At 37.8% G+C, this 13,988-nt stretch overlaps 1 protein-coding gene across 2 annotated transcripts; it reads right to left on the bottom strand.

Annotated features, from left to right (window-relative positions):
- Positions 1-6,563: 6,563 nt before the first annotated feature.
- LOC129271745 (uncharacterized) lies at positions 6,564-13,103 on the bottom strand. Of its 2 annotated transcripts, XM_054909013.2 has the most exons (6): positions 12,812-13,103; positions 11,686-12,362; positions 10,807-11,032; positions 9,504-9,647; positions 8,286-8,590; positions 6,564-7,462 (listed from the first exon to the last, which is right to left on the bottom strand). In XM_054909013.2, exons 1-5 carry the CDS (start codon positions 12,999-13,001, stop codon positions 8,382-8,384), a joined length of 1,446 nt encoding a protein of 481 aa, XP_054764988.2. In that variant the 5' UTR covers positions 13,002-13,103; the 3' UTR covers positions 6,564-7,462; positions 8,286-8,381. The 2 variants fall into 2 exon arrangements, with proteins under 2 accessions (XP_054764988.2, XP_063962744.1); XM_064106674.1 differs by lacking the exon at positions 8,286-8,590 and having other exon boundaries at positions 6,564-7,511; positions 9,484-9,647.
- Between the last annotated feature and the right edge of the window lie 885 nt (positions 13,104-13,988).

Consider the following 13,988-nt stretch of genomic DNA (forward strand, 5'->3'; position numbering starts at 1 on the left):
TCTTGCATCTAAAACACCACTCTTTTTGGTATAGAGGTCGTTGCCAAATTAACCCCCATGAAAATTTGTAAAATTAAGTTGCATTTTCCTGCAATGTAAGGCCAGTTAACAACACAGATACAAAGAATTGGGGACCTTGGAATAAGCACTGTTAGCCTAATACTTCTATTATGAACAGCTTGTCACTGATACTCACTGGCAAATCTCAGTCAAATATGATGGACTGGCAGAAGAGACGCCTTGGATGTTTCTGTACAAATCCCTGAACTATTTTGCTGGAACTTAGCTGCAGGGTTGCCTGGTAGTGGATAGCCATGAGGGTGAGTCCAGCAAGCCTCTCTTCCCCCATAGTAGATCGAAGATATGTCTTTACTCTTCTGAGTGCCGAAAAAGAACGTTCAGCCTCGCTGCTGGTGACTGGAGACGTGCAGCCCAGAATGATCAGCGTCCTGATGTTAGTAAAAAAGTCCTCATCAGCATGTCCCAGGCAGTCAACCAAGTTCTCAGGAAGCTGAGCTTTGTCCATGTTTTGAAAAAAATATTGTCCAGCTCTGGATCTCTGCCTGAAACATAAATATATTGAATATCACAGTGCTGTCTCTTGGTGTCAAACAATTATTAATATTGAGTACATTCAAGTGCCAACATAAGTATACAACTCCCCTCCCCCAAAAAGAAATAATAATAATAATAATAATAATAATAAATGAAATAAATACATAGAAATAGAATAAGATAAAATTACAAGTTTAAAAAAAAGATAAGATTTAAAAAAATGGTCCCCTCTAGATCCGCTTCTGCACGGTGTTGTCGCCTTTTTTAAAAACAGGGATTACTCGGGCTTGCTTTAATGATGAAGGTACAACTCCTGTAGGAAGAGACAAATTAAATATATAAGTCAAAGGTTTAATAATGTGTATCAGATTTCTTTTCAGGAGAATGTTACTTATATCGTCACATCCTGAACTCATTTTATTCTTCAGTCCATAAATTATATCGGCTAGTTCTTTTTACGTCTGTTGGTGTGAAATATATCGAATTTGGATTAGGGTCATTAAGAAAGGATGTCAAGTGTTTAGATGAGGCAGGGATGGTACTGGCAAGATTTTGGCCTACGGATGTAAAATAGTCATTAAAAACATTTGCCAAGGCAAGGGGATCCTCTACCAATTCGCCATCAACATTTATTTTCGCGGGCGTAGACATTTTGGAATTACCTTGTATAACGTTTTTTATAACTTTCCATGTATTTTCAACATCGTTTCTATAGAGGTCAAATTGATTATGAAAATAGTTATTTTTACATCTTCTTAGTATACCTGTCAGAATATTTTTGTAGTCAGTGTACTTTTTTCTATTTCTGTCGCAAGGTTTTGAAATAGTTTTTAAGTAAAGGTTGTTCTTTCTGTTTATTGAGCGCAAAATGCTAGGTGTGATCCATGGGGACCTTGGAACTTTTTTGTAATTAGAGCGTTTGAATCGCACTACAGGAAAAGAGCTACTCATTAATGGATTCATTATATTCATAAAAGCGTCAAATGCATCCTCGGCATTTCGAATACTGTAGATTCCTGACCAGTCAAACATTTCCTAACTCTTCATTGAACAGACTCATATTATTTTCAGAAAAATCACGTCGAGTATTATGATCAACTTTGTGTTCAGTGGCGTTGGTATCTAGTTTGAAATGCGAAAATATGGGAAAATGGTCCGACAAATCAGAAAGAATTATTCCCGTAGAGAGAGTAAGGGTATTTGTAAATATATTGTCGATGAGAGTAGCCGATGTACCTGTAATTTGAGTTGGCTTGGTTATCAAAGGAATGAAACCTGCTGTCATTATTACATCCGAAAAAGTTTGAACAAAAGCATCAGTATCGTATATTAGTCAATATTGAAATCGCCGAGTAAAAAACATGTTTTAGTCACCATGATATATAACATAAAATAATATAATATAAAATAATTTCGCATCCCGGCTAAAAAGCTTGTCTCCTGATTTCGGTGCGCACAGCTTTTGAGAAATCGTTACCTGCCATTACCCTTTACCTTCCCTGGGTTTGATGCAGCAGAATGTGCGTAAATTTCTTGCTGAAAGCAAACATGCTATGGCTTGGAATCGAACCCTCGTCCTTAAGATTTAAAGATAAAAGTCTTAACCACTAGACCACGACGCCCCCACACGTTTCAATTATGGTAACTCATGCTAAAATATCTTTGAAACCTACATCTCTGATATATTTCGTATGATATGGGTATCTAAATGTCACTTTTATTTAATAGAATACCTTCAGTTCTCAGATTACATTTACACATATTGAAGGTTTGGGGAATTTACTTATAGAGCAGGGTGGGAACTGAGAAACAGTAAAAACTCAATCTCTGCATGTTTCTAAAAACTTTTTTAATAAACAACATGTAATTTAAAAACTAAAATCAACTACATACTTTCGTCTTATAATTATTTTGTGCGTTTGTATACATTTATACGGGGATGCAGTTTACCCCCCCCCCCTCCCCATCCCTGAAATATTGATAACTTTCACAAAATTTACCAAAAATGTGCATGAAATCATTCAAGTTCGGTCGCTTTGGATCCCTCGAAAAGGTATAGACCAACGCGTCAAGCCCCCCCCCCCCCCCCCCCCCGCACAAATATTTCTGCGTACGACCATGTTCTGATTGATTATGTAATAGTTTTGCACATGTGCCGGACTCGGACATGCCGGACCCGGTCACGGACTCAGACTGTACTCGGACTCATCACTGGTGAATACATTATAAAGGGGTGTGTGAGAGAATATATATGTGAAGAATGAATACGAGAGTGTGTGTGTGGGTACAGGTGTGATGAAAGCATTATGTTGATGTGGGTTAGTATGGGTGTGAAGATTTAATAGGAAAATCTTATTGAGAAATTAAGATTAATGAATGTCTTTAATGAAAAAGGGAGAAATACATACAAATTAGAGTTAAACTTGTTTGTAATTAATGTACATTGTAACATAATTTCATTAAGTTTGTAATTATATTTGATTTATTTGGGGAAAAAAATCCTTGTGTGATTTATATTAATATGTTCTTTTATTATCTAATAAAGTTCATGTTTAAAGGGGATGAAATAGATATCATTTAAACCCACAATATAAGGGGTGAGAGAAAAACACTTTCTCAGTGTTCAACAGCGGGTGTTGAAAGTGAATATAGGAGAAAGTATGCGAACCACGACTCCTAAAACAAAAACAATACATGAATAAGACGCCAAGGAAGGTTCGTTGAAAATAGCTTAAAGGAGTCATGCATTTTGGTCGGCAAAAAGGACTTAAGAAATGAAAATCACCTTGTCTGAAAAAAAAAATATCCTTCTGACAAATTTTGATGTTTGTAAATTTCAATAAAATATGTTATGTACGCAGTTGTGATTTTTAACACCACCTTTCCCGGCTTCGTGGAAGTTTCACTTATATTGAACAGTGTCCTACGGTTGGGTGAATAGACCCCTTGAAACCCTTTTTTCCTTATCTTAGACGCTCTCACTTTATCTTAAATGAATTTTGAAATATATGGCCATGTGTTTTGAATTGGGTCGGTAAATCGGTGTATTTGTGACATCTGCACGACGATGTATGGTCTATCTTTGTAATTTTCTCCTCTGATATACAAAATATGATAATTGTATGTGGTGTCGAAATAGGAGCAAATTCTCCTAGTAGCACGCTAATTGACTACACGCACCATTCATTGTACTATTGTTGACTTTTATTGAGAATTCGTCATGATGATAGTTCAGATTAATTGTAATTGATTAATAATTCAAAAGTGTAATTAAGCTAAATTATTCATGATTTTTTACTTATTAAGCTTTTTAAATAGCCATATACTTGGCTCCATGATCGCGCAAGCAAATTGTCCTTTTTTAACAAGCAATGTGCATTACATGTAATTACTTCAGTTATGGTAACTTACAGGAAATATACGATGGTTCAGATGAAGTTTTCAGAAAGGATTCGCTAATCACCATTCTTTAGTAAAATGTTGCATAATCAATTAATAAACACTATAAATAATTAAAAATTGTGATTTCTACATTAACGCAATGGTTGGGAGTAAAGGCAAGTTTGAAGAGAGAAAGTACAAAGCAGATCTTAGGCCTTGTCTTGTTGAATTATAAAAAAAGATGTTTATTTACACTGAAATTACATGTAAATTTCATGAAACAATTATGGTGCTACTATTAATTCAATCATCATCTATTAATTCATTCAATTTAATGACGTCTACTCATCTTTCATATAACAGTGAATCATTAATTAAAATAACATTGCCATAATTGATTGATTGCGCTGGATCCTCTTCATTTTCTCAAAGCAGATTAATTAAAAATATCTATCAAATAAAAAGTGGCTCCCGTTCGATTTGTCTCGTGATCCAGAATATTTAAATTGCATTCATATATATATGTATAAACACACATACACACACGCACACACACATATATATATATATATATATATATATATATAATGCTGAAGATAATGCTTTCATTGCCAATAAAGTTTTTTATTGTTTACTCGAATTTTCGACGGTCCTCCGTCTTCTTCAGGAGTTTAACAATGTGTGGTATCAATCAGAAAGCGCATCCTCAGACAGATGTTGCTATGATGACTGGCTGAGGATGTGCGCCCTTCACAGAAACAAATATAATAACGCTATTTTGAAATAATCACATTGTTACGTAACAGTAAAGAACAAATAAAGAAAGAAAATATTGCGCAATAACATTACTAGTTACGTAACAATAAGAAAATTAAGCAATGAGATGATAGAACGAAGATCAAATTGGTGAGGAGAAAATTATTCTCCCCCGAAATGTATTAAATACGAATAGGTATTTTTGAGTAAAAAGAAAAATTCCTGCGTGATACGATACCAAACATCGTGCCACTTGTCAAAGTATTTTTTCAAAACTAACGAAACTAACGAAAGAATGAATATCCGCTTAGTAATCCAAGATCTCTGTTCATACCATCACCCTCAAAGCTCCTACATTTAACAATAATTCGTAGTTCAGCGGTTCTTCTCTCGTCCGCTGATTTGTATCCTCCCCCATATATACACACTTTCACATCCGCTAACGAATGTCCAGGAAGGCAGAAATGTCTGGCAACAGGAAGGTCGGTACGTTTCTTCTGAATGTGGTTATTGAAGCGCATTCGGTATTTCGTGCTGGTTTCACCAATATAGATTGCATGGGGGCAGCGTGCGCAGAGCAAACAGTAAAGCACGTTACTGACATCGCAGTCATGTCTCTGCGGGTGCAGAGTAACATTATTGCAATTTTAATTATGATGTCAGTAATGATGTGTTTACAGATTTGACATCTGGGTTTGTCACAAGGTATGTTGCCTCTTGGATGTTCAGGTGTCGGGAGTCTAGTGCTCACGAGCAATTTCCTCAGATTGGGAGGCTGATGCTGAGCATGAAGAGGGTTTACCCGACTATTTTCCCTAGCTTGGGATCTAGAGCCAATGTTGACCATTCCTGCCTTACCTGTTATACGAATTTTTTGGTATCGGGATGGAAAGTGGTCACTAGAGGGAGTCGTTTCTTCTCATTGACCAAACGGTCCTTATTAAGTAGATCTTTACGACATTTCTTTTTTACTCTCCGAATAGTCTCTGAAATCAATTCGGGAGGATACCCTCTCCTTATGAATTGTCTCCCTAGTATAAGGGCTTCTCTGTCAAACTCATCCTCCTTAGATATGATACGGCGAACGCGTAGCATCTGACTATAGAAAATTAATTGCTTTATGTGTTTTGGATGGAAAGAATCAAATCTCAAATATGAGAAGGAATCAGTTGGCTTACGGTACACAGATGTATTCAAAGTGTTCGTTTTATGGTCGATAGAAACGGATACATCAAGAAAATTGATTTCCTTCTTTGAGTTTTCCATTGTGAATTTAATGCTTTCACTGCATGAATCGAAATCGTTGTGGAATTTGGCCGGTGAGTCGTCAGGATGCTCCCAAATCATGAATATGTCATCTATATACCGAACATAAAGTGTCGGTTTCTGAGAATGATTTGACAGAAATTCCTCTTCTAGTACAGCCATGAAAATGCTAGCATATGCGGGTGCCACTTTTGTGCACATGGCTGTACCCTGCTTTAGGAGATAGTGGTTGTCATCATATTCGAAATGATTGTGCGTTACTGTTACGTAACAATGTGATTATTACAAAATAGCGTTACTATATTTGTTTCTGTGAAGGGCGCGCATCCTCAGCCAGTCATCATAGCAACATCTGTCTGAGGATGCGCTCTCCGATTGATACCACACATTGTTAAACTCCTAAAGAAGACGGAGGACCGTCTTTATTGGCAATGAAAGCATTATCTTCAGCATTATTTTCTTACCTTACAGAAGCCAATACGTGAATCTTTAAGATATATATATATATATATATATATATATATATATATAACCAGTATATATATTGTCACGAAATAGGTTTTATATCGTGTTTAGAATATAACCTTTTGGGTTATGTTATATTGTTTTCATCGTAGCTGACGATATTCCATGCAGACTTAAGATACGTGTCAAGAAAATTGTAAGTTTTACATGTTTTGTACGGTCTTTGTGAAATAATTATTTCCCTGAGAGTTTTAGCTGACTTATTTGTTTACCATTATCCTGAGTAAAATAATCTCTTAAATTTGATTTTTCATTCATGCATATTCGATTCTGGCAAGCAAAGTTAATGCTTATCTAAGATTGTACCAGCGGTACAACCGTAACACACTTTGTATAATAAATGCACAAGTGCGTTAGGTCTGTTAACACGAGAGACTTTGACGATGGCCTGAAATATGGCGTCCATGTGGTGCATTGCACGTAATATTGATTTGTATTCGATAACCAATATATAAATCTAGATGCGACGAAATTATTTACATAATCGTTTGCATGTCTTTCCATGGGGAAACATAGGATGAACTTTTAGTCCTAGGCGACGATCGTGGTGTGATTTCCTCGTATGTTGGATCTTTTGCACTCCAATAAGAGACTATATACCAGGGTTTGCTCTTTTGGTAGTCTGGTTAGTCTGGAGCAGACGGGTCGGAGTCTGAAGCGGATGGTTGCTGGTCTGAAGCAGACGGTCGGAGGTCTGGAGCAGACGACGGTGGGAACTACATGTAGAGCAGAGCCAATGGGTATGCTCGAGAGATCTTAACTACAGGAGCCGGACGCATAGGGTCAAGCAAGTTTTATAAGCCAGGTGCATATGGTTGGGTGAGCTGTTTGAGCTGACAGCCAAGAGTCGTAGCCGTATCTGGTTGTTTGTCTGGTGATGGTACTGGCAGGATCGAGGCTTGTGCAAGAGTCTACAGTCAGACCGCAGGTCCCTATGCTAATGAGCAAAAAGGCCAGATTCATCCAAATCATCTCGTAGCTGAATCCTCCTCCTTGCAAAATCTCGTGATTCGTGAGATTTTCTTTCTCTAAGAATTTACCTGTTTTAACCTCAAGTTAAATGAAATATTATTGCACCATCAGATAGAGTAAAAGTTACTCTTTCATATTGGTCATTTATTTTGTATACAATATTTTGTTAAAGAAGTAAATTTCTAGCCTGAAAATGTGCCTCAAAACTGAATTTTCTTCCTCTGTTTTCTTTTGCAAATTGTGCAAAACCTTTTATTTTGAGCCTCAATGATATCTATATCACCATAAAGCTGAACTTCTGTACTATCTCACAATGCCACTCTTGATATGCGGCACCTTTTAATCGGGTCAAGATCACACTTTTCCCACCAAGGTACAAGACGAGATTTCTGAAATTTTGTACTTGCATGAAATCTAAAGTTCTGATTGGCTGGATAAGGTTCACAGAACAACAGGCGCGGGGTATTTGAGGAGATGACCACATGGGAAGTGTGACCTTCCCACGAATCCAGGCACTGGGACTGTTGGAATTTGCCATTGTGTGGTCTTTTTGACCAATCAGAGTGCAGTATTCTTGTTTTCAAACTGCTTTATGTACTTGGCATGTGAAAAGTGTGATCTTGACCCGATTAAACCAATTCTTATTTTGAAACCTATATCATTTCAAAGCATACATATTCAGCTTTATCATGATATAAAAATCATTTGGGCTCAAATAAAAATAAAGTGCGAAAATAGCAGCTTTTGTCAGGTGAAAATATTTATTTTGTAGCATATTTTAGATCAAAATTTTAACCTATATTACAAAATCTTTGAATAAATCCAAACACATGACTGTGTGTGTGGGTGTGTGTGTGTGGGTGTGTGTGGATGTGTGTGGGTGTGTGTATATTTCAGGAAGATATTAAACAAATTATGATTCTACGTTATATCTTTTCTTCAACTTCCTGCGTCGGTTCAGTGTCACTTTTTTTCCTTCTTTGGCAGCCTTTCCATGATGTCATGACGAAGCGATCTCTGACCATGCATTTCTGGTAGACCGGTACCATTATGCAGAAAAGGCCGCAGAGGGCGTATGTCCCAATGCACATGTATAACGCCAGGTTGTAGGATCCAGTTTGATCCAAACTCTCACCTGAGTGGGGAAAAGATACCAAAAAAAAATAATCTAGTTCTAGACGATGTCAATTGAATTCTATTCTCCGACGTATCGTGCAATCTTGTGCGTACGCCCAAAACTAGTGAGCGCGCAAATCCGAGAACCAGTCTGCCCGAAAAAAATATATGATATTATTATGGTGACAATTAACCTTGATTTTATTCCGTGCTGTGTAACTACTTTCTTTTACCTTTAATGTATTGAGTTTCAGTAGTCTGATACTACTAAAAAGTTGAAATACCTATCTAAAAGGAATACAATTTTTAAAAGAAAGTTTTCTTTATTTGCTCTTAAAGTTACATCCATTTTAGTTTATTGGAAAATGGGGGGAAATTCACTGTAGACCATTTTCCCAAAATAAAGTGTTTATGAAAATATTTGTCCAATTGTGCAGTTTATTTTTGTATTTATCCAAAAAAATACAATTGTACACCTAATAACCAAGAATGTGTATTGCATTTTCATTTAATTGAATGCAGGTTAAAAGAGCATTGCCGATTAAATGCCTTGTTCACGGCCATATATACCGTGGCCGGGAATCGAACCCCGGACTTTCCATGTATAATCAGGCGCCTTAGACCATTCGGCCGAGGCACCTTTATGCATGTTAAGCATATTACAAAGAGCAACCCCCCCCCCCTCCCGCCGGCGAAGCCCTGGTAGGTACCCTCATATTCCATGACTATACTATAATCGGTCTCATTGTGAATAGAAGCATTTCCATTAAAATTTTGATTACGTTGGTTCATACTCTGCACCGCGAGTTTAAAAACTTTTTCCTAAAAACCACTTGCCTGACCGACCTAACATAGATACCAACAACATAGCAACATAAAATACCATGTAAATTAGGCTTGTTCTACCTGGACAAGAATAAGGGTGGACTTACCGAGAACTGAGGCTGTTAGTAGCCCAACCCCATGCATGAAGGCTACGATGGCTGCAGTTTCCCTCCCTTTCGTCACTCCAAAGACAAGATTTGGACTGAAGTAAGGAAGGGCATCTGAAATACTGAAAACGGTTGCCCCAAGTACTACAAGAGATAGAAACGAAAATTTATCCCGTTTTATTAAAATCAATATCATGTATTCTAAAATGACAGGGCGTTTGGGGTCTATAAGCACATTGCTCTTCATTCGCCTATGCTATGGTGTTCTCTTCTACCACTTCTTCTGCTGCTATTTTTTTCTTCTTTTCTGCTCTTTCCTTATTCCTTGTTTTCTTTAACTCACTTTCCTGTTCCTTTTTCCCCCCAACTTCCCGCTAATTTTGTTGTTTTTGTAACATCTTTATTTAAGAATACTGCCACCCCCCCCCCCCCTTGCATGAGTTAACCTGGAAGAGAACAATAATCTGATATTGGTAGCGTGCAGCAGCAGGAGTCAACCAAATTATTAGTTTTTTTATACAGAATTGGGCATTTCCTTGACCCAGTTGCATTGTCCAGGTGGTTGGTGCCTTATTGATTTACATGATTCGACTCACTGTACTGTATCTATGCCCTGGAGCCTGGCATTTTATCTACACCAAAGCTCTTGTTATCTTATTAAAATCATTGAAAATAAATTCAAATGTGTGTAAGTGATATAAAGACTGAAGAAAATATACATATTAAATATAAATAATGCGCCGGTGTCGCTTTACTCTGATGTAAAAAACCAGAGGAATGACGACCAAGGACAAGAATAATGCCAATCATTGTGTATTTAAACTGATTACCCTGCTGAACTTGACCGACCTTGCTGAAATGACCTTCACTGATCTCGAGAGTGGGAACCTATCGTATTTCACGCCATTGTCAAGGAATTCTGCTGTGAAACGCTGGTAAATCAGGCAATTTATTAACAAAGAAAACATTTTCTGGGAAAAGGAGAATATCAGAGACATTATGCCGAACAAAATAGAATAGTCCCCACCCCATATCTTTCCCTGTTGAAAAACTGTGGTGTTAACCGGTGTACATAGAGGACCACACCAGTTATTTTACACCGGTGTTTAATTGGTGGTGTTAGTTTTACACCTATAGGTGTTATTACAACACCTATGGTTGTTACATTTACACTCTTTGGTGTTATGTTCATTCTCTAGGGTGTTATTTTAACACCTCAGGGTGTGGTCCTCTATTAACACCAATTGGTGTCAGTTTTAACACCACAGTTTTTACAGTGTAAAACTTGTCAAAGAGGACTTACTGACAATCATGCACATGACAGCGGCGAAGCCTGGCGCCTGGAGGAGACATATCATTACGGAGATTCCCAGAACACTGGCGACGGTAGAGAGGTAAAGCTGATGGAACGGGATGTAGTCCGATATGAGGGCCAAAGTAACCTTACCAACCAACATAGAGACCCCGAGAGCAACGACTGTATGCGCACCGTCCTCTTCAGAGAAGCCGAGAGACATCATGTACCTTACCTGAGGAGTATTGACGACAATTTCATTCTTTGAAAGCAAATGTGTTATATTATTCAACCTAAAACAACATCAGCTAAAGGACAAATAGGCTTGCTAGTTGCTACTTAAACAGTGCATTGTTCTTGTCCCCGAATGCAATACTTTGATTGTGCATACTTGATTGCTAGTATTTAATGTACGGCAATATATTTGCTAAAATGAAACATGGTTCCGGTACGCTTTTATCCAAGCATTTCATTTTCTTCTCTTCTTTTTACCAATATGGTTTGAATAATGTTAATTTTTTTCAAGTTATGTTGTAAAAATGTGTATGAATCAAGACTATCAAAAAACACATGTGCATAGAATGCAGACGAATTTCTCTCTGCGGATGAACTACTTTGAGGACACTTCCATTTAGAAGAAGTTTGAAACGGTTTTCCATTACGTTGCAATTATTCAAACAAGGCAAATTGACTTCAGCAGCATTTTTCCCCCTTTCTTCAGTGATAAAGTGGGAAAGTTATCATAATTCTAAGTCTTCTGAAAAGGAACCGAAGCGGCCAGGTTGAAAAAGAATTCATAGATAAAATGCTTACCGGGAAGATCATCGTATAGCCTAAACCATAGAGAGTCGAATACCTATTATACATGTAACTGAAAGAATTTCTCACCAGTTGCACAAGGAAGAAGGAATTTGTTAAACCATAGCCGAAGACTGCCAAGGACATGAACCAGACGTCAGGAAAAGTTAAGACAGTCAACATGCGCTTCGTCATACCAGGTGTAGCGTGCTCGACAACGTTCCCTTTAAGAGTATTACAGCTCCTGGACGGTTTCCACACCGTTTCTACGTAACATGTATTTCTGATGGCTTTGTCGCATTGATTAGGCCCCTTTTCAGTCAGCCTATGATAGTTTTCCTTACCTAGAAAAGTCTGACCACTTTGGTCATCCTGGTCCGCATTGTGCCCGTCTGTTTGTGAGTTGCTTTGATTTGTGTAAAATCTAATCTCCGACGTGTAATCAGCATTGCAATGTTCCCTGGTTTCCTTCCATTCGTCAGTCTCATGTTTATCTTGTCCGATGTCAATTTTGGCGTCATCGATATCCTTCATTAAATCTTCAAATGCCATTGCGTCATTTGTCTTTTGGGCTTTCAGGTTCACCGTGCACCCTTCATCCATGTATTTTGTATCCTCTGGCGTTGATGGTCTCCCTGGTTCGCGATGGGCCCATGCCACAGCAGGGAGAGCAATCCCCATAATCATCCCAGCACCGATCCTCAGTGTGTTCCTCCAACCGAACTTATTCTCAAGATAGAACGTGAGTGGCCCTAGCGAAAGCATTCCTAAAATTTCAAAAGATAGGGGACAAATTAATCAGTGACTCGGAAGATTTCATTTCCTAGGCGCGGTTTGGCAAAGGAGTAGAATCAAGGCTTCTAGACTCCTACAATAGCATATAATGAACTCAATTAATCTGAAAACAAAATAATTTTCAAGAGAGAGGAATGCTTATGTTAGTATTACTTGCTCTTTTTATAGATATTAATTATTTGGTACGTGGCGGTCCTCGGACATTCAGAAAACACTACTGACCAATAAAAATCATCTGCACTTATGGCGTTGGAGAGCTCTGATCAGACAAAGCTTACGACAAGTTTTTGTTATGAGGCTCGGATCCTAACTCTTTGTATGAGTCGATTTTTCCGGCGTCAGTGAGACTTATCACAACCTATTGAGTGTCCTCTAACCTGCACCGTTAGTACCAGCTATTATCATATTGGATGTTCCTCACCTAGATTGGAAGAGGCCATGGGGAGAACGACCCCACCAGTTGCATTTTCCCTGGGGAAGTACTTGAGGATCAGATTCAGAGACCCCATCAGGATGCATCCGGTCCCCACGCCAAAGAGGGCGCTGTAGGTGAAGTACATCGGAGCAAGGCTTTGCATGAAGGAAGTCAAGATTAGTCCGAGCGAGATCATTGATATTCCGATGACGACCACCGCCCGGTAACCGATCCGTTCGATAAGCAAGTAGACCAACGGGGCAACGATAGCGGATAGTCCAAATGGGAGGGATCCCACCCACGCTGTCATGGAAATAATAATGTTAAATATGTTATATTGAGTTGGACTACTTCTCGGATAGTCTAATACCACATGGACTAAATCTATTTGGTCTAATCGCCATTTGATCTACACTACACTTGGTATAAGACACACTTCGTCTAATTCAAACTTAGCCTAATTCGTAGGTGGTATAATTTCGATACCTTGTACTCATTTGTTTAATACTATTTAAATGAGGAAAAGGAAAATGTGGATGAAAATGTATTTTTTCACCGCCCCCCCCCCCCCCCCCCCATTGGTGAAAGCAGGACCCACACCTGCTTTTGTTAGTGATGTTGTTGTTTTTGTTGCTTGTATTGTTTAACCCTATTAAAAAGGACTGGACTATTTGAGATGTATTGAAGAATAGGGGGCATGATCACCCCTTCCCTTCCACCTTCTGATCTCGGCCGCCATTCCCGTGATTGCGTCATAATTTGGCACGCACATTCTTTACCACATGAACTACAAGCCAGAATAAAAAAATCCGAAAAAATACTTTTTATTCATTATGACAAAAATAAGCAAATTTCTTCCTAAAAACATAAATCGCATATTCAACACCTAATTTCACTTCAAATATCTTTTTTCCCCAGATGTCATCTTTCTAATCTTATTTAAAAGGTTTCCACAAAGAAAAATTGCGAAAGCAAAAGCAAAATTTGTATATATGTATTTCTTTGCTTTTAGAGTTAATTATATATTTCATTTTTTAAAGTTTGTTTTTCAATGTTTTTTTTTCAATGGAAATTACTACAGACCATTTAAGAACTAAGTTAATCCCTGCATTAATCAAGCAGATTAATTGGAATGAAAAATAATCATCCTTTTATGAATTTCATTCCCCGCAGGCTTTGTACA

This window comes from Lytechinus pictus, chromosome 11, assembly GCF_037042905.1.
Source record: "Lytechinus pictus isolate F3 Inbred chromosome 11, Lp3.0, whole genome shotgun sequence".
NCBI classification, from domain to species: Eukaryota; Metazoa; Echinodermata; class Echinoidea; order Temnopleuroida; family Toxopneustidae; genus Lytechinus; species Lytechinus pictus.